The 20,646-nt window shown below is 42.5% G+C and overlaps 1 protein-coding gene across 2 annotated transcripts in view; it reads right to left on the bottom strand.

Annotated features, from left to right (window-relative positions):
- The window catches only part of Lonp2 (lon peptidase 2, peroxisomal), a 117,518-nt gene that overhangs the window by 7,422 nt on the left and 89,450 nt on the right, over nt 1-20,646 (bottom strand). For both annotated transcript variants that reach the window (XM_036187620.1, XM_036187621.1), the window contains exon 12: nt 2,730-2,872. In XM_036187620.1, coding sequence (XP_036043513.1) covers nt 2,730-2,872 — 143 coding nt within the window. The remainder of the gene's footprint in view (nt 1-2,729; nt 2,873-20,646) is intronic.

Raw genomic sequence — 20,646 nt, 5'->3', positions numbered from 1 at the left:
ATAGGGAGCCCAAACATCTCTTAAATGCAATCCTAAATCCTAGCCCCTCTACAGAGCAAGCTGTGTTTTATAGCACTTTCTTTTTTTCTTTTTTCTTTTTCCTTTTTTTTTCCGAGACAGGGTTTCTCTGTGTAGCTTTGCATCTTTCCTGGAACTCGCTTTGTAGACCAAGCTAGCCTTGAACTCACAGAGATCCGCCTGCCTCTGCCTCCCGAGTGCTGGGATTAAAGGTGTGCGTCACCACTGCCTGGCTTACAGTGTTTCTTAAGAAGTGACTCAACAAAACAATTCAAACCCTGTTTACCCATTATTACTAACAATTTGTGGAGTCAGCAGTTCTATCAGCTAAGACAAGTGGACGCTTGAGGTTTAGACTGTTTTCTAGGGCTGGAGAGATGTCTCAGCTGGTATAGGTGCCTACTGCCAAGCCTCATGTCCTGAGTTTGATTCACAGAAGAACCCATATGGTGAAAGGAGAGAACTGACTCCCAAAATATGTCCCCTGACCTCCACATGCATACTGTGACATGTGCCTGTGCACAAACACACACAAACCTTTAAGAATGATTTCCTCACTGGGCGGTGGTGGCGCACACCTTTGGCTCCAGTACTCGGGAGACAGAGGCAGGCGGATCTCTGAGTTTGAGGTCAGTTTGGTCTATAGAGCGAGTTCCAAGAGAGCCAAGGGCAGTTAAAGCTACACAGAGAAACCCTGTCTCAAACCAACCAACCAACCAACCAACCAACCAACCAAGAATGTTTTTCTCACTGTGTGTCAAAGTAGAAAAGTATCTCAGGTTCATCCCCATCCTCCAATGCCTTGTGCATGTTAGGCCAACAGTGTACCTCTGAACTCTAACCTCAGCCCTCAAGGAGATTTTTGTTATTTTCCCACTCATACTGCCAATTATGCTACATGCTGAACAAGGAAACATTTAACATGTTTAAAGAAAAGGTTATCGGACACTAGACTGGGTCTCTTAGTGGCATTTCTGCTGAGTTGTTTCTTCAGCCCTATTGGTTTTAAAATGTCAAATATCAACATTTAAGAAGCATTTGCATATCTAATTATGGGCAAGTTGATATTGCTCACACGACTAAAATAATGGCATCTGCAATGTGCAGAGTTCTCTGTGCCTCCTTTAGTCTAGAGGAAGACTTGTGGACCTGCCGAGATTTTACAGTCCCTCCACTCCTTTCACAAAGAGCCAGGGTGTCCTAGTAAGGCCTGGCAAACATTACAGAAGTATAAATGGGAATGTGCCCAGGGCTGACGGACCACGGACAGATGAAGAACGTGGAGCAAGTGGAGCAAGCCACAAGTGCATCCACAAAGTGCCTGTTCTGTAGGAGCCCTGGAGAGGCGAGGTCCCTGTCTGGGAGAGGGACAGTGTCAGAGCAGACTCTTAGAACCAGAGTGGGCTTTGCAAACCGCCTGCTGGAGTCCTCCTTCCCATTCAACTGGGAAAGCTGTAGTCACATGTAACAGCTAAGGAGCTGTTAGGGGAGAAAGCGACACCAAGGATCACTGCTAAGGCATCTGTACAGCTTCTCCTTTCTGCTTTCCTGCTCTGTCTCTGCCAGGGCTCTTGGAATGGCAGAGATTCAACATCAGCTGAGAAGGGTTATGACAGAAACAAGTATCAACTCTTTGTTTCAATAGTTTAAATTCTCAGAGAACTGCTAGAATGAGCTTTTTCTGAAGTCTAGAGAAAGTGGAACATGGGGTCAGAACCCTGTCTTCACTCACAAACTCACTGACTCTAACAGCGAGAAAGATTACTTTTCTCAACGAAAATTAACCTCAATTTCTTTAAACACTTTAAATTCAAATCCATGGTATCTTAAGAATTCAAACAGCCCATATGCCTTGGTTGTATGGTTCCAGTTCAGATTTGCTGGCAAGAATAAACAAGGCCAGTTCTGGTGACTGGGAGCTTTGTCGGGTTTAGCTTCAACAGCCAGTTAAAAAATTACTACGTGAGCAAGGTAGATGGGTGCAGGGAGTGTTCTTCTCCCCTTTGTTTGTGAGCCCTTGGGAAAAACCATCATCATTGGTAATGATTTTGAATTTTTGCTAGAGACTGCCTTATGCATGTTTTAACAGATTCATTTTCTAGACATCTTTACAAAGCTTTCCTAGGAACGCACCCTGAACATCTAAACACCCCCAAACATGTCATAATGCCTTCAACATCTCCTATTCTATAACCTATGTCCATCTGCTGCCTCAGCTCGCCCTGGCTCTTGGGCCTTCTGTGAAGTCGGAAAGGGAAAAACAGAAAAGAACAGTAATAGGGGGAGCCCAGTACTCGGTTTAACCCCAAAGTTATTATCCATGGGTCAACAGGCTCCTGAAAGACACTAGCAGCTGGGTTCTTGCTTTCAGACAGCGGGGACTAGACAGATTCCCTGCCTCTTTCCCAAGTCCTCAGTGGCACAAGACATCCCTGATTAAAATCCATACACTAGAAGACGGGATTCTCTGTAGCAGCAAATCTACAAGCATGAGCCACTCCTGAGATGGAGCGGATGACTAAATCAAGCCAGCCTGGCTGCCCAGAAGAGGACATGACTAGGGTCTCTTCCCTTACAGAGCCACACTATCACATGTAACAGTTTACAGGGAAATTTCCCATTTAAGACAGAACTTCAGCCTCAGAAACCACAATTCTACTTGCCCGATACCAAGTAAGCATCCATGTAAACACAGTTATGAGAATTATCACCTCTAGCTCATATAGTGGTGGCCCCAGAATATCTTTCAGAGCATGGACGTCGATCAGAATCGGCATTTCTGGTGGCAGGGCCAGGTCTGCAGTGTCAGTGATGGATTCAGGCTTCACATCTTCCAGCACGTGCTCTTTGCAACCTAAGAGAAACATTTCTTTACAATTCTGAGAGAGCTGCTGGTTTGAAAATTCATTAGTAGTAAAGTGCAATTGGAGGCATGGTGGATGCCACCAGTTCAGTCCCTTATGCACTTATGGGCACAGCCTTCCTTTACCTGCGCACAAGTGGAGACTCAGTCTTTCAGAGCCTTTAAGGGAGGATCTGCAGTGCCTTTACTTGTTTACTGTCTCTGCCCCCTCACAAGAGGCAAACCGGGCTGTCTTCTTTTAAAATATAACTTCTCTCACTGGGAATAATGTTTGGTTGAGTGTGGTGGCTCAAACTGTCCAGCAATTGGGAAGCCAGGAAGGAGGGCTGCTGAAAATCCCAGGTTAACCTGGTATACAAAATAAGACCCTGTCTACAAACAACAAACACCTTCCAAGGTAGTAATGTTGAGGTGGGTTAGGTAAAATGGACTATATCCCAGCACTTGGGAGGTTCAGGCAGGAGGATCACAGGTTCAAAGCTTGCCTGGGCTATAGAGGAATTTAAGAGCAAGCTAGGAAACTTAGTGAGACTGCCTCAAAAATAAAGTCAGGCCTGATGGCACACACCTTTAATCTCAGGACTTAGGAGGTGGCAGGCAGACCTCTGTGAATTTGAGGCCATCCTGGTCAGGACAACAAAGTGAGACCCTGAATAATGTAAATAGATAAGTAAATAAGAAAGGAAAAGCAGCTGGGGCTATTTTCACTGGACGTGTGCTTGCTTAGCTTATATGAGGACTTAGTCTTAAAACTCGCACACTAGGAAACAAAACAACAATGAGCATCAGGCACAATTCAACTACTGGCCCCAGAGACCAGAGGCTGAAGGTGTAGACACAACATCACTTAGTACAATTCTGTTGGCTCAGTAGAGCCTGGGCCATAGGACAAACTCAACTCCCTCTTGAGGAGTTTGGTATGGTGTCCCATTTTCTTATATGTTTTTAGAGATAGGATTTTATTATATAGAATAAACTGGCCTCAAATATTCATTCTCCTGCCTCAACCTCCTGAGTGCTGCCATTATAGAATCGTGCCACCATTCCTGTCCAGGTGTCCTACCTCACTTTCTAATGGGCAATGTGAGCCTGAAAATGATAGAGCCCTGATGGTCTATGTATGGGTTTTGTTTGTTTTGTTTGGTTTTTAAACACAGGGCCTTGCCTTGTAGCTTGGCTGGCTTCCAATTCATGATCCTTTTGCTTCACTCTTGAGTGCTGGGGTTGCGGGCATGTGCCATGGTACCTAGCCAGAAATGGCTCTTCTGTATGGATAAAGCTCAACTTTAAAGTTATTACCTGCCCATAAAGAATGGGGCATGCTACAGCAGAAGATGCAGAAGCCTAGTTTGAGGTACTTCTTCCATTGGAGCATGCTGCTTGATGATAAAGTAAAAAGTACTTATTTTCATCTGGGTTTAGCACATGGGGGCTGGGCCATGTTGAGCTCAGAGATTACCTCTCCTATCAGTTTTTTATAACTCCTCAGGTGAAAGATATTACATGACCTGCAATCACACCTAAAAGGAGTTGAGGTTTAAAACTGTAAGGGTCAGGGGAGCTGGAGAGATGGCTCAGCAGTTAAGAGTACTTGCTGCTCTTGCAGAGGACCTGGGTTGGTTCCCATCACCCATATGGCAGCTTACAACTTTCTGTAACTGCAGTTTCAAGGGACCCAATGCCTCTTCTTGCCTCCTTAAGTGCCAGCCACATATGCAGTGCACAGACATACATGTAGGCAAAAAAGGCAAGAACATTCATACACATAAAAAACGAAGCAAACAAAACAGAAATCACCCCCCACCCCAATGTGTATGGGCTGGAGAAACAGCTTCATGGGTAAAGGCGCTGCAGCCAATTCTGACAGATTCGATTTCTGGACCCCCACATGGTCGTCTGACTTATGTATGCTTGCAGGTGCACATGGACACACCCACAATTTTTAAATCAGTACACATATTTTAGACAGGTTCTCACTGTGTAGCTCTGGCTGGTGTGGAACTCACTATATCGACTAGGTGGCTTCTCCCTGAGTGCTGGGAGTAGTGGATGGTACGTGTCACCATGCTGGGCACACACATGGTTTAAACACTGCAGGAAATCGGGCCTCTGCTTCGTCTCATGGCTATTGCACTGCCAGAGTCACCTGGAAGGGAACTGTCAACTGAGGAACTGCCTGCATCTGACTGGCCTGTAGGCATGTCTGTGGGTTTGGGTTTGTTAGGTCTCAAACCAGGGACAAGTGGCCAAGGTGCCCATTTAACATAACAAAGCTGGCCTGACAGCAGGTTCTCCCAGCATCCCTCAGTCCCTACCTGTAACAGGGCCCTCCTGGTTGGCACACCCTTCCCCCTTACCCCCTTACCCTAAACTTCCCTGGCCCAGGACCTGGGCTGCCCTTCCGTAGATAATCCAACTATTTTGGTTACCTAGTCCACTCTGTCTGCTCTTTGGGCCTCCTGGCTGCTGCACCTGGTCCCCGTCTCTTCCTTCCCCTTCTCCTCACATGGCTCAGGGTGTGTCCTCTCTGGACTCTCCCAGAAGTCCCTGCCTCTGACTATGCTCTCCCACATATCTACAATAAACTCTACCACCATACCTAGGGGAGTCATGTTCCTTTTTTATTTATTTCCCTTTTTTTCATTCTGTTTTCCTTATTAATGATCGATGTGGGAGGGCCCAGCCCACTGTGAGTGATGCCACCCCTGGGCAAGTAGCCATGGATTGTGTAAGAAAGCAACTTGAGCAAGCCCTGGAGAAGACCCAGTGGGCAGCATTCCTCCACAGTATCTGCTTCAGTTCCTGCCTTGACTTCCCTTGAAGATGGGCTGTGATGTGCAAGTATAAGCCAAATAAACCCTTTCCTCCCTCAAGCTGATTATGTCATGGTGTTTATTACCACAAGAGGAAGCAAACTAAGACACAGCCTTGTGCTCCTTTTGGTCTTGCGTTGATTTCCTCTGCTATCTATGATGTACTTAAATTGTCTCATCCCCCCCCCCCCCCCGTGATAGTGATTACTGTGCACACAATTAGAAAGATACAGTGAGTACAGTCAGTGAAAATCCTGTTTATATATTTTCATTTGTTACAATTTTCCCATTTTCTTTCTTTTACTCTTACACGTCATAACATTAAGACTTTTTGTTTCATTAACTTCTTTTCTTCCAAAAGTGATTACCAAGTATGCGTAACAGCAGCAAAGCCTGAATTTAGTCTCTAATGCTAACTGGAGTCATTATGAGGGGACCATTAAATGACACAGTGTGACCTGAAGGGTAAAGGCTCTTCTGGCCTTCTCTTTACAAATGAATCATGGGTAACAGAGGAAAGAAAATAAGACTTGTTGGCAAGTTGATAAGAGAACAAGCTGAGTTATGCAAGGCCCTCACTACCTATTTCTATGGGGTTCTAAGAATTAAAAAGAAAATCTTTCTAGATTCCACAGTGTGATGGACATGTGTTGGAAGTGTGGAGTCTTACATACATGCTCATAACTATGCCTGTAATGCACAGGATCTTCCAAGGTTTGGCTCAATATATACTACAAAGTCTTTTTGATCTTCCTAACTTCCTTCACAGTACTTCTTAACACACACACACACACACACACACACACACACACACACACACACGAGCGACTGTTGGCTTCTCTGAGGCTGGTGAAATGGCAGACTTTCTGCATGTGACTGTTTTCAGCTGCATTTGATCTTTGAGGAGAAGAGAAAGCAGGTGTCCCTGTTAGCTGCAGGAGACAAGCACTCCCTGCTTCAGGTTAGTGCACCCAAGAGTGCAAGGAAGTGCCTCAGACAGCTGTCAGCTGCCTGGAAGTGCTCTGTGGGCTCTGCTGGGATGGAATTGCTGTTGTTGGATTTTCACAGAGGGGATAAGGCCACACGAGGTGGTGGTGGGGGATCAAGAGACCATTATGGAGGTACTGCCTTGGGACAGCCGACCTTTGACAAGTGTAGCCTTGGACTCAAGGTTTTGTACACAGTGGAAGGAGGCCTTTCTACAGAAAGGATGGCCCTTTATGCATCAGCAGCTATTATAAAAATCCAGTGAGCTCAGAGCTAATCTATAGTAAAAATGTTCCATAATTAAAACATCCGGCTTTGGTCACCAGCACTGGTCTCTCTCCTTTCTGACCAGTAGAAGATGGAACCAGCCACTCCTGCTGCCTTGGAGCCGTCTCCTCCAACTGTGAGCCAGAACAAACCTCTGCTCCTTTAAATTGCTTCTTGTCGGGTACCTAAAATAAAACTGGTCTAGCCAAGTTGAGCTGTTGGGATAAACATGACTATATGGTTTGTAGCTTTTTATAACTGGCTTGTAGAAGAAATCTGGAAGAGTTTGGGGTAGTGGCCTAGAGATACTGTAGAATGCTGAAAGCAGAGGCACATGGGCTATTCTGATGGACTCTTGGGAACTAGAATGTTAAAAGGAATGTGGAGAGAGCGAGCTGGGCTCATGGGGTTTCAGAAAAGGTCAAAGGCTACTGGGAACTGCACTAGAGGCCATCAGTGTTACATTCTGGTAAAGAATGTGACTGTGTTCTGTCTGTGTCCTGAAACTTTGAGTAAGGCTAAAGTAATGAACAGTTTTTGGTGGAGAAGATTCAGGAACAGCGTGACATCCAGGCCATGGCACAGTTAATACTTATGGTCTTTGCTAGATTTATAACCAGACAAGCAGGATGATAATTCTAAAACCATGCAGTTTGGTGTGAGAAGGAATATGAGTAAGTTTAAAGTTGTGAACAGAGTTAAAGCTGTGGCCAGGGATGGTGCTGGCAAAGTGTGCACAGTGGTTATAGAGATGAGCGCCACAGAAGAGAACGGAGGGACTTGGCACTTACATGGTACTGAGAAGATGTCTTGAGGTAAGACCTCACCCACAGAGCTCCAGCATGTATCAGTGCAGACTCATCTGAAAAGAGAATGACTGAACAAAGGAGCTTCTAGGACATTGTACAGGACCAGGACTACTTAGAGAACTAGTCCTGGGCAGAGGCCACTAAAGCTGTGGTCCAACGGAGCTAGGTTAAACTAGTGGTACAACTTGGCATCATCTATATGGCACTTGTCTTGCAGGCATGCAAAATGTAAGAATTAGAGGATCATGGAGGCTTACACCAAGGTTCCAGAAAGCCACCAAAGCCAGATTCCCTGCATGGAGCTCCTGAGTAGGCTGTGTGTGAAGCTGTGTAAGTGAAACCTAAGTTGTAACAGAGACCTCAAGATACCAAAGACACAGAAACATTAAACTAAGGAAAGCTGCTCTCAGAGACTAATGAAACTGTGGTCAAGCTAGCTGTACAACTTGGCAATGGCACACAAATAGCACTCATATAGCAAGTATTGATTGCATTACTGAGGAGGTCATGTGGGTGTGCATCAAAGGTCCAGAAAGCTGCTACACCCAGGCAACATGTATTAAGGCTGGATAATGAACTCTAACCTGTAAGACTTCACTTCCTAAGTATTCCTGTACAAGAAGAAACCCTTTCCTCCCCAAGTTGTTTATGTTGTTTATCATAGCAACAGAAAGCCAACCATCACAACACCTATGCTCCTAAGGAGGCCAAGAATTCTAAACCAGCCTAGGTTACATGGCAGTTTGAGGCCAGCCATGATGGCTACATAGTAAGAGTCTATCTTAACAAACAAAACTAAATAAACAAAATCCCCACAACTCCTTCTAATAAACAATCTGACACAATTTAAAATTGTTTTCAAAGTGTCTGAAAGTAGTGTACAAAAGGTTTTTTGAAACAAGATTTAGGTGGGAAATGAGGGGAGGGTGTACTTCATACAGCACAACACCCCCCCCCCCCCCCCCCCCACACGCCATAGTCCTATCTTTGGCTTCCAAGTCACCCTTGAACAAAATTACCTTACCTCCTTGTATTTGTTTTTCTAATCAAACAAAACAAAAGCAGCCACAGTGCCTCCAGAAGTAAGACAGGTACTGAATGACACTATTAGGGGCTTTTCAGAGTCACAATCATGACATATTTCTAGAACTCAAGTGTTCCTACCCCATTACCCCCTCATTACAACCACAGAAAGTGCTCTCCACAACTTAATTCTATCTGGGAACAAATAGGGCTCTGATCACAATCACACAATTGTTTCCAATTATGTAAATTAAACATATGTAAGAAAACAAGATGTTAATACTCAAGACACATCTATACTTATTATATACTGCCCAATATTTAATATGAATGGTATCTATTAAAGTTCTCTAAAATGACTTAGGAGCATATTATTGAAAATATCAGAGTATTCTGTATTAAAGTGCTACTAAGAGCAAAGAAAGAGTATGAAAAAAAAGTGACCTTTCAACTTAGTGCAGCTGTGCCCACAATTCACTTCCTAAGTATTCCTTTCTTATTTTCTATTATGTAATGTTTGCGCTTGCATATTATGTATCATGATGGTTTTGCTTTTGTTGGTATTGTTCAGTTAGGTTTAAGAACTGGTATTGATGTTCGTCCACTTAGGTTTTTCTCCTCTCTCTTATCCTTAACCCTCCTCTTTTTCCTTAATTAAAACACTCTATAGCTTTAACAATCCCTAATAGCTGTGCTTTAACAGTATCCCAACTTTCTCTCCCTAGCTACTTTATCCACGTCTCTCTTTTAAATGTAATACTTAACCTCCATCTTTACCCACCCTCTCCTGATCCTTACACCTCCTCCCACTCCTAGTCTAATATCTGAGTACACTCCATACTGTCCTGGGCTCTTCATCTTCTAGCATCGACTGAGGTCATATGAGCTGCTGTCACTAACTGGTTTGCACCATTACATATACAGAGTGGGAGTATTAAACAGCTGGGGTTGACCTCACAGTTACTATTCCACTTAGGGAACAATAAAGAGGTTCCACCAGGTACCCTGAGCTCTTGGAGTAAGGAACCATTTTCTGAACCAAACACTCTATTCCACCACATTAAAGTCCCTCATGAACACTGTAAATATGTCAACTGAAAGAATATAGCTGATAAAAATAAAACAAGCAAATAAACAACTCCATATGTGTACATCCCTAGGCAATAACATAACATGAAAACTCAAGCCAACTCCAAAAATTACCAATCCAATAGTAATGGTGAGAGTGAGTTAGATGAAATGCCAGCTAACGACCTCAAAAGAATGACCATACTAATTATAAGGCTGTTCAATAAAATAAAAGAAGAAAATAAGTACCTGTTTGAGAGCCAAACAGCTGAATGAGACAAGGAAGGTGGCACAGCCAGGAAAGAGGAGTTGTACAAAGAACTGAAGACAGACCGTGTGACAGATGGAAATGAAGAAAAACCAGTTAGTCAAATAAAAGTTTCTGTGGAAAGTATCACCAATAGACTGGATCAAGGAATGGACAGAATACAAGGTAGAGAAACTGGAACCATCCAACAAGGACAAAGATAAAACAATAACAAGGTGCCAGCAGGAATTCCAAATATACATGGCATGCAGAAAAGACTGAATCTATGGATAATAGACAAAGATTTAGAACAGAATATAATTTTGTTATGTTCTTGTATATTATAGAAGATGAATATAATTCTAGGGACACAGAAAATCTTAAAAAATCATAACAGGTCAGGCATGGTGGTATATATCCTTAATCCCAGCACTTGGGAGGCAGAGGCAGGTGGATCTCTGTAAGACTCAGGCCATTCTGGTCTACATAGCAAGTTCTAAGTCAGCCAGGACTATACAGTGAGACTCTTTCTGTCCAAACAAACAAACAATCACCACAACAAAATTTCTCAGAGTTTGGAAGAAATGCCAATCCAGACACAGGAGGCATTTAGGACAGCAAACAGTTAAGATCAGAAAAGAATCCCTTCTTTCATATTACAATTGAAACACTAAATATATAAAACAAAAAGTATACAGAAAGAAGCAAGCAAGAAACACCAAGCCACACAGAGGCAGGTCCATCAGAATAGCAGCAGCAGATTAATTAGCTAAAACTTTGAAAGCCACAAGAGCCTAGACAGATGTATTTCAAGTTCTGAAAGAAAATAACTACCAACCCAGACTACTATACCTATCAATTCTATCTGTTATAATTGAAGGAAAAATAAAAACTTTCCATGATAAAAATAGGCTAAAGGAATGTATGAGCATTACACCATCTGTACAGAAGTTACCTAAAGGGATCATTTGGACTGAAGAAAGAGAGAAAAAAATCCACCTACAAGGTCACAGGAAACAACAAGCCATGCTAGAATAATAGTTAAGGAAGGAAATAAAAGGAATAAAAACCCAAATACTACAAAAATCTACAAAATAACAGAAATCAATACATAATAGAAGTTTTAATGGTGTTAATTCCCCAATCAAAGACAGGCCAGTGGAATGGCTCAAAAGGCAGGAACCATCTCTTTGCTGCCTCCAAGAACATATCTAACCATAGAAGATAGATACTACCCCAGGGTGAAAGACTGGACAAAAGTATTCCAAGTGAATGGACCTAGGGAACAAGCAGGTGTGCCACTGTCTCATATGTGACGAGACAGTCTTCAAATCCAAACTAGGAAGAAAAGATAGCCACTCAATACTGATTATAGGAGCATTATGATTCTAAACGTATGCCCCCAAACAGGTGGACTCAATTTCAAGGAACAATTATAGTAGACATAAAGCCACAGATTAAACCTTGCACAAAAATAGTGGGTGACTTTAGTACCTCATTCTCATGAACTGACAAGTCCTCCCAACAAAAAATAAATAGAGGGACAGGAGAGATAGCTCAGCAGTTAAGAAAACTGGCTGCTCTTCCAAAGGACCCAGGTTTGATCCCAGCAACCACATAATAGCTCATAACCCTGTATAATAACTCCAGTTTCAGGAGATCTGACACCTTTTTCTGGCCTCTATGGGCACCAGGCACACATATTGTTTACACTATATATGCTGGCGAAACACTCATACACATTAAGTAATATACATTTTTAAAATTAAAAATAAATACATGAATTAAACAATTATAGATCAAGTGTACTTAACAGCCATTCTAGAACATTCTATGGAAGCACTGCAGGATATACACTCAGAAGCCCATGGAACTTTCTCTAAAATAAATCATGTTTTAGGACACAAAGCAACTTTCAACAAAGACAGGGAAATTGAAATTATTCCTCATATTCATGACAATGGAATAAGACTACAATTCTACAGCAGGAGAAACCCCAGAACACAAACTCCTGCAGATTACTACCCTACTGAATGATGAGCAGGTCCCTAAAGAAATCAAGAACATAACAAAACAAAACAAAATCTTAGAATCAAATGACAATGAAAACACAACATTCCAAAGCCTATGAGATACAACAAAAGCAGCCCTAGGAAAAGAGGTTTACAGCTCTACATTAAGAAATCAGAGAGATTACACATAAATAACATAATGAATGATCCACCTTAGGGCCCTGGGAGAACAACAGGATAACCCCCAAATCAGTCAATAGAAAGAAATCATTAAGATCAGGGCCCAAACTAATGATATGGAAATGAACAAAAGTACAAAGAATCAATGGAACAAAAACTGATTCTTTGGAAATATTGACAAACCCTTAGCCAAACAAACCAAAAGAGAGAGAGAGCAGACCCACATTAATACAATTAGGGATGAAAAGGGAGCCATTATTTGAAATACCAGTGGAATTCAAAAATCATTTGGTCTTACTTTGAAAGCATATATTCTACTAGAATGGAAAAATCTCTAAGCAATGAGATTTTGAATTTCTAGATGCATATGACCTATAAAAACTAAGCCAAGTTGAGATGAACAATTTAAACAAATCTGTAGCAAGCAGTGAGACTGAAGTAGTAATTAAATCTCTCTACACTGAAAAAAGTCCAGGCCCCAATGGAGTCATAGGTGGACTTTCCCAGACCTTGAAAGAAGAACTAACAATAACATGTCTAAAACTAGTCAATAAAATAGCAAAGAAAGGAATATCACCCAATTCCTTTTATAAAGCTAATATTACCCTGATACTAAAGATAGATAAAAAAGAAAAAAAAAAGGGAAATTTCTCTGATGCACTTAGATGCAAACCTTTTCAACAAAATACTTGCAAACTGAATTCAAGAACACATCAAAAAGATCATTCATTACCTTGCTCAGCCTTGATATAATGGGGAGGGGCTAGGCTCTCCTTCAACTTGGTATGCCAGACTTTGTTGACTACCATGGGAGGCCTTACCCACTCTAAGGAGTGGATGGGGGTAGAGTGGGAGGGAGGTGAGGAGGCGGGAGAAGGGGAGGGAGGAGGAACTGGGGTTGGTATGTAAAATGAAAAAAAAATTTAATAAATAAATATATTTTTTAAAAAAGATCATTCACCATGATCAAGTTGGATTTAACTTTAACTATATGCTGGGATGTTTCAATACATGTAATCAATAAATGTTATAAATTATATAAGGTCAAACATGGCTGTCTCAATAGATGCAGAAAATTAGACATCCCTTCATGTTAAAAATTCTGAAAAAACTCAAGCCGGTTGGTAGTAAAGCACGCCTTTAATCCTAGCACTCAGGAGACAGAAACAGGTGGATCATTTGAGGCCAGTCTGGTCTACAAAGTGAGATCCATGACAGACTCTAAAGCTATACAGAAAAACCCTATCTCGAAAAAAAAAATCTGAAAAAACTCAGAATAGAAGAAACATATATGACAAACCTACAGCCAACATCACATGGAATTGGGGAAAACACAAAGTAGTTCCTCTAAAACCAAGAACAAAGGAGGTTATCCATGTTCCCCACTCTCATACAATATAGTACTGGAAGTCTTAGCTACAGCAGTAAGACAAGAGAAGAATAAACAGATACAAATGGGCAAAGAAGAAGTCAAAAGTGCCTTTCTATTTGTAGGTGATATGATTCTATGTATTCTGTATATAAGACCCCATGCTCCAAAGACTCTACTAGAAGAACTCTTCAAACTGATAGACACCTAGAGCAGAGTGGCCAGATACAAAATAAACACACAAAAATAATTAGCCTTCAGACACACCAATGGCAAACAAACTGAAAAGAAAACAGAAAAACAATCCCATTTAACAACAGTCTTAAAAAATACCTTGGAATAAACCTAACAAAGTATGTGAAAGACCTCTACAGTAAAAACTTTAAAACACAGTTGAAAGAAATTGAAGAGAACTGGACATAGTGGCGCATGCCTTTAATTCCAGCATTGGCAAGGAAGAGGCAGGTGGATCTCTATGGGTTTAAGGTCAGCCTGTCTACAGAATGAGTTCCAGGACAGTCAGAGCTATATAGTGAGACCTGTCAAATAATATTGTGAAAATGACCATACTATCAAAGCAACATACAAATTCAATGCAATCTCCAACAAAATTATAATGCCATTCTTCACAGAATAGGAAAAACAATCTTAAAATTAATATAGAACCAACCACAGAGAATAGCCAAAGTAATCCTGAGCAAGAAGACTGCTGGAGTTAACACCATACCTCATTTCAAGTTGAATTACAGAGTTGTAATTATAATAAAGCATGGCTAGTCAGGTGAGATAGCTCATCTGCCACTTCAGTCCCTACATTCAGGACCTACATAGTGGAAGGGGAGAACCAAACCCTATAAGTTGTCCTCTGACTTCTACACATGCCTCATAGCATATGTGTACCCACATATATACACACAAAACAAACACAGGAAAATAAATTTTTAAAAAACACAGTTCTGTCACAAAAAGAGACATATAGATTAATGAGTAGATTGAGGCCTAAGATGTAAGGTCATTAAGCTATAGCCACCTGGTTTTTGACAAAAAGGCCAAAAAGCTAGCATCTTCAATAAATGATGCTGGGAAACTGGATACATATGTAGAAGGATGAAACCAAATCCTTATCTCTCACCCTGCACAAAATCAACTCTAAGTGGATTAAGGGCTTCAGCATAAGACTTGAAACTGAAACTGCTACAGGACAAAGTAGGAAGTACATTTCAAGACACTGGCTTAAGGTAAGGACTTTCTGAATAGGACTGATCGCTCTGGAAGTACATCCAACAATCAACAAATAGGATCTTAAAAATTCCAGAGCTTTTGTACAGCAAAGGAAACTAATAATCAAGAGAAGAGACAGCTTACTGGGTGGAAGAAAATCTTTTTCAGCTTTGTATTTGACAAAAGATTAGTGTCTAGAACATACAAAGATCTCAAGAAACTAAACAAACAACTCAACAAAATACTCGGCCACAGAACTGCTAACCTGGAAAGATACTCCTAAGGATGCAATAGTAGCACTTATATCTTGGCAGCAACCAGCAGCTGACTAGACTAAAGACCTGCTCAACATTACTGTAGACCTAGCTGACTACCTGTGGCTGGTAAGGTCAGGACCCTGGAGGAGAACCTACTACTCCTACTTTTTTGAACCAGTTCAATTTCTAACTGCATTCTAAATATTTATTCTTATATGCCTAAAAGAGTGTAGCTCTCACCCTCATCAAAGAAGCTGCTGCTTCTTTTTTTTAAAGATTTATTTATTTATTATGTATACAGTGTTCTGTCTGCATGTATACCTGTAGACCAGAAGAGGGCACCAGATCTCATTACAGATGGTTGTGAGCCACCATGTGGTTGCTGGGAATTGAACTCAGAACCTCTGGAAGAGCAGTCAGTGCTCTTAACCTCTGAGCCATCTCTCCAGCTGAAGCTTCTTTTTGCAGCAGATGGAGACTATTACAAAAATCCACAATTGGTCAAAATGTAGAGACCATCTGACTATGGGGTGCCCGACTAGTAGATACATTTATAATACAACCTGTATACCTAAGGCTAAGGGGAACATTGAAGAGGAGGGAATAGAAAGATTGTAGGAGCCAGAAGACCAGGGTGTCTTCAGTGAAGAGTGTCTTCTATATGAGACAGGGCAGTTGCACCTATGAAATCTCAAAAGTATGGGTGCCTAAACAAGACCTGCACAACATCACCAGTTAGCATGCCAACATGGATGGGTGCTGTCTCCCAAGGCCCCACCCCTAGATGAAGAGCTATAAGCAATTAATGTCTCAGAGAAGAAGAATCAGTCTTCTCTAAAAATGAGTCCCTTGATAGGTTACCCAATCCCAAGAAGTCAGTTAAACACACACACACACACACACACACACACACACACACACACACACGAACAACACTAAAAGGACTCAGGATGTATTTATATATTTATATATTCATATGTATGTATACACACACACACACACACACACACACGAACAACACTAAAAGGACTCAGGATGTATTTATATATTTATATATTCATATGTATGTATACACACACACACACACACACACACACACACACAGAGGATCTTATGTGGATCCTAGCTTCAAACTTTTATATCTGACTGATTCATAAAGGTCAGGAAGCTTTAAAAAAGAAAAGAAAAGGTCCATGAGATAGGAAGGGAAGAGGCCTTAAGGGATAAAGAGACAGCACACACATGTGCTGTGGAAGTAACAGAGGGAAGACTGGGGGGTTAAAGGTTTAAGCAGATATGGGGGAGGAGAGTTGGGAAGCTAGTCAACACTAAGGATTTATGAGAAATCTTTATGGAAAGAACTACTTTGTAAGCAAATTAAAAATATAATTATAAAAAGGAGTTTGAAGACAGATGCACTACATAGATGGACAATGCAGAGGACGCCAGAAGACATGGGCTACTAAAATCAAAATTGCAGTGTCAGCCAGATGTGGGATACCTCCCTTTGAGTTAACTGTTAGGGAAGACTTAGAGATTCCCCCCCCCCCCTCCAAACAACACAGGCTATTGTTATTGCTCATGGTTGCCCACCATAACTAGATGATATGATGTATTTTTGTTCTAAGACAGAAAAATCAAGCTGGAACTAATCTGAAAACTTCCTCCCTGTTAGCTAGTTTACATAGTGCCAGTAGATGCTAGGCAGGCTGCTGGGGGAGAAAAGTCACCAATAATATTATCTAATGGTGAACTCTGAAAGCTGCAATACTGGCCTGGTTAATACTTTGCCAATGGGATGCAAGCGAGAGTCATTAGGGAAGAGGGTACATCAATTGAGAAAATACTCTCACCAGATTGGCTTATAGGCAAGCCTGTGGGGATTTTTCTTGATTAATGACTGATGTGGGAGGGTTCATCCCATTGCAACAGTACCATCTTTGCGCAGGTGGTCCTGAGTTGTATAAGAAAACAGGATGAGCAAACCACAGGAGCAAGCCAGTAAGAAGTGTTCTTCCATGGCCTCTGCTTCAGTTCCTGCCTCTGGATTCCTACCTTGAGATCCTGCCAGGATGTCCTTTGATGATGGACTGTGATATGAAAGTGGAAGTGAATTAACCCTTTCTTCCCTAAATCGCTTTAGGTCATGGTTTTTATCAGAGTAATAGAGAGCCCAACTAAGGCTACCAGGAGAATTGTTTGTCAGCGCAATAGTGGCACAGAAGTTATGGGGTGACCAGGGACTTTCTGACTGGATTTGAGGCCTGCTTCACAGGAAGGAATTTATGCCTGATACCGTAAACCTAATCAGAAGTCCATGGCTTGGGCAGTGATAGGCCTAATAGGTAACCTACCACTGTTGTTTTATTAAATGGACATATTGTCAAACTTATTTTTACATTCACAGATCCGGGCTTTTCTCAACCTTGGCCAGAGGAGCTTCTTTTGCAATGGGTAGCAGTTAATACAGAAACTCAAGACTGGTCAAAGTGCTGAGCATAGTGATTGTTGCATGCTCAGCCCTAAACTGAACATATGTATTAATCTCTTCTACTCAAGACTCAGGGAACACTAGGTAATGGAAGTGGAAAGAGTGTAAGAGTCAGAGGAAGGGAGAAGTGCTGTGAAATGCTGTCCTGTGGATATGACATGGCCACGGCACTCTTGAACACACTGCAGCCATGGTTACCCTCACAAGATCAAGCCCAAGAGACTGGTCATCGGTCCAGCAGGCAGTACTGATTAGACTCCATGGGGTAAAGAAGAGGATGTGAAAACAGGAAGAGGATGTGTTGGAGGATGCTCTAGAGGGTTAGAGAGGAGAGTTGGGGAGGATATGGTCAAGATACATTGTATACACATATGAAACTGTCAACAAATAAAAGATGTTTAAAAAAAACAACGTGAGTAGCAGAAAAGCTAGGTCAATCCCGTCCCACAACTTTTTCCTCCCTGCTTCAGTTGGTTTGAAACCAACAGTTTCAGAGTCTAGCTCCAACCTGTCAAAGGGTTCTTGGGGAGAGGAGAGAAGAATGAGGAAGTATTAGATAGAAATATAGACCTAGACAGAGAGAGAGAGGGAGACCACAGGAAAGCTTCAGGAGGGCCCTGGGTCAATACCCAGCCGCCTAGAGATTTAGTCTAATGGGCTTTTTATACACTGCCAAGGGGAGAGGCAAAAGACCTCCCCCTTTCAAGATCAAAGCACAATGTGCAGCCAAGTAGACTCTTTCAAAATACCTGGTAAACACACCTGTGGCCAAATTATCCCATTATGCAACCCTGCTGGGTAAAGCAAGCTCAGATTTTCTGGCCTTGAGTAAGGACTTACTAGGGAGCCTCTGTGGGCCCTCACACAAAAGGAAGTTGAAGTTTTTAAAAACTGACTTACTATCTTCAGAGAATCTTCAAGCCCTTCTGGTAGGTAATACAGCCAAGATGGTCAGAGGAAAATCAAGGTACTGAACTGCATGCACTAAGGTAACAGGGAAGCACACCCCACAGTGTGCTCCATTATGGATGCTGGGAGCTACAGATGCAAGGCAGAGTTGGAGGTGGGTGAATTTCTCAGAGACCAGGCACACTCTTGAGCTATCTCTAGCTACAGACCCCTCAGCAAGAGAGGTGAGTTTTTCCTTGAGCAGCTGTCAGCTACTGAGAGACTTGCAGGTGTCCCTTCCACCTTTTCCATCACTGAATATGATTTTGATGAAAGCAGGTCCCAGAGCTATTGAGAAGTCATGAGAAGGGCAAAGAAGGTTCTAGAAACTGAGGAAGAGGCTGACAATGTAACTTAGTTGGTAGGGTGCTTGTTTATCATGCATGTGCCCCTGGCTTTGATCCTAGCACATTAAAAAGAAAAAGTAGTGACACATGCCTGTAATCCCAGCACAGGGGGCAAAGGCAGAGGTAGCCAAAATTCAAGGATTCATACTTGAAGGGACCAGGAATATAGAAATACAAAATTGTAAAAAAATAAAAGCTGACAGTTATCAGCTCGAAAGGTTAACTTCTAACAATGACTCTGTTTACAGTCAGCTCCTTTGTCAACAGGCAGGGGTTAACTTTTAACCCACTTGCCCCTGATAGCCAAAACCCTGTCTGGACCAAACTTAACTTTTAATAGACGTTTCTATGTAACTCCGAGAGTGCATCCCGTGCTTGATGTCTTTCCCCTTACTATAAAAAGGGGGCCAGAATCTGCTTCTATTGCCACAGCCTAAGAATCCTGAACAATGTGCTGGGGATTTAGCTCAGCGGTAGAGTGCTTGCCTAGCAAGCGCAAGGCCCTGGGTTCGGTCCTCAGCTAAAAAAAAAAAAAAAAAGAATCCTGAACACTGGCTGTAGTCTCAGCTAACTGATAAGCTTTTGTGCCCCGTGGTGATTTTTTTCCCCTTTGTTTTTTTGTTTTGTTTTGTTTGTTTGTTTGTTTTTTTCTGTAATAAAGTTTGCGTTTGGTTTAATAGACTTTGGTGGTCTGTCCCCATTATTATGTGAGCCCAGACCCAACATTTTGGTGCCGAAAACCAGGATTTCTCACAATACTGGGTTTCGGGGGGGGGGGGCACCCCAGTCTCTGACAAATTTTATTCTACTGATTTCGGTCAAAAGGTAAGTTTTCTGTACCTGGTGTCTAGACAAAACTGGAGCTAAATAAGAGTAGGTGGATGCACCAAAGACCACTGAGCTGGAGGGGATGAAGGATGCTTCAACCGCTCTTCTGGCCGTTTGGCACTGCGTTGGGACTGGTTGGGACCCCAAGCTCCCTGCACACAGTGTTCTTCCTTCTGAATGTCTCATCTATTCTGTTTTTCCTGTTGCCTGTTGTCAATCTCTGTGTGGTGATTGTCAATAAATTAATGTTTACCCTGGGCCCCTTTCAAGTGTTCTCCCATTTCCAAGATTCCAGTAGCAAGACAGTAGTTCTTATCAGCCTTCTCTGCCCTTCTCCATCTCAGGAGTCAAGGCTCCCCAAGGCAGTCTGTGCTCCAGTCTGTGTGAGCAGCCTGCAGTGAAGGAGCAGACCCCCTGCTCCCTGCAGATACCACAGTCTCTTGCCTAAGGAGAAGCACCTCGGGTGGCCACTTCTCCCAGATGCAGCAGGCTCTGGGGACAGAAGGGGCTTGGCAGACTAAGCCCTGCATTGTCATAGCTGCTCTCTGGGGCCAGCAGCTTCTCCGTGGGCTGAAGCTCAGGGAAGAGGAGCATGGCAGGATGTATTCGGCCATGCAGGAGTGGGGCAGCCACAGTCATAAGTCCAGACTGGTGATGGTATGGAGGCCCGTGTGCTGGATGGGCTAGGCTGGTGGTCCGGAGTGCAGCGAGGCCCGTGACTGGGTGCAGGAGCTCCAAAGTTTGAATGAGCACAGCAAGGAAAGCTGTGGGCACCTGGGCAGAGAGGTGGTGGTCCTGGGAGCATCCCCCGCCAGTCTTGCCTTATACAGATTACGAGTACATCATGTTTTTTCCCCTCTTAAAGTAAAAGAGGGAGATATTGCAGGAAGACATTTGA

Source organism: Onychomys torridus, chromosome 5 (genome assembly GCF_903995425.1).
Source record: "Onychomys torridus chromosome 5, mOncTor1.1, whole genome shotgun sequence".
In the NCBI taxonomy this organism is placed as follows: Eukaryota; Metazoa; Chordata; class Mammalia; order Rodentia; family Cricetidae; genus Onychomys; species Onychomys torridus.
The sequence above is the reverse complement of the archived record's forward strand: the minus strand, read 5'-3'. Positions and strand labels throughout refer to the sequence as shown.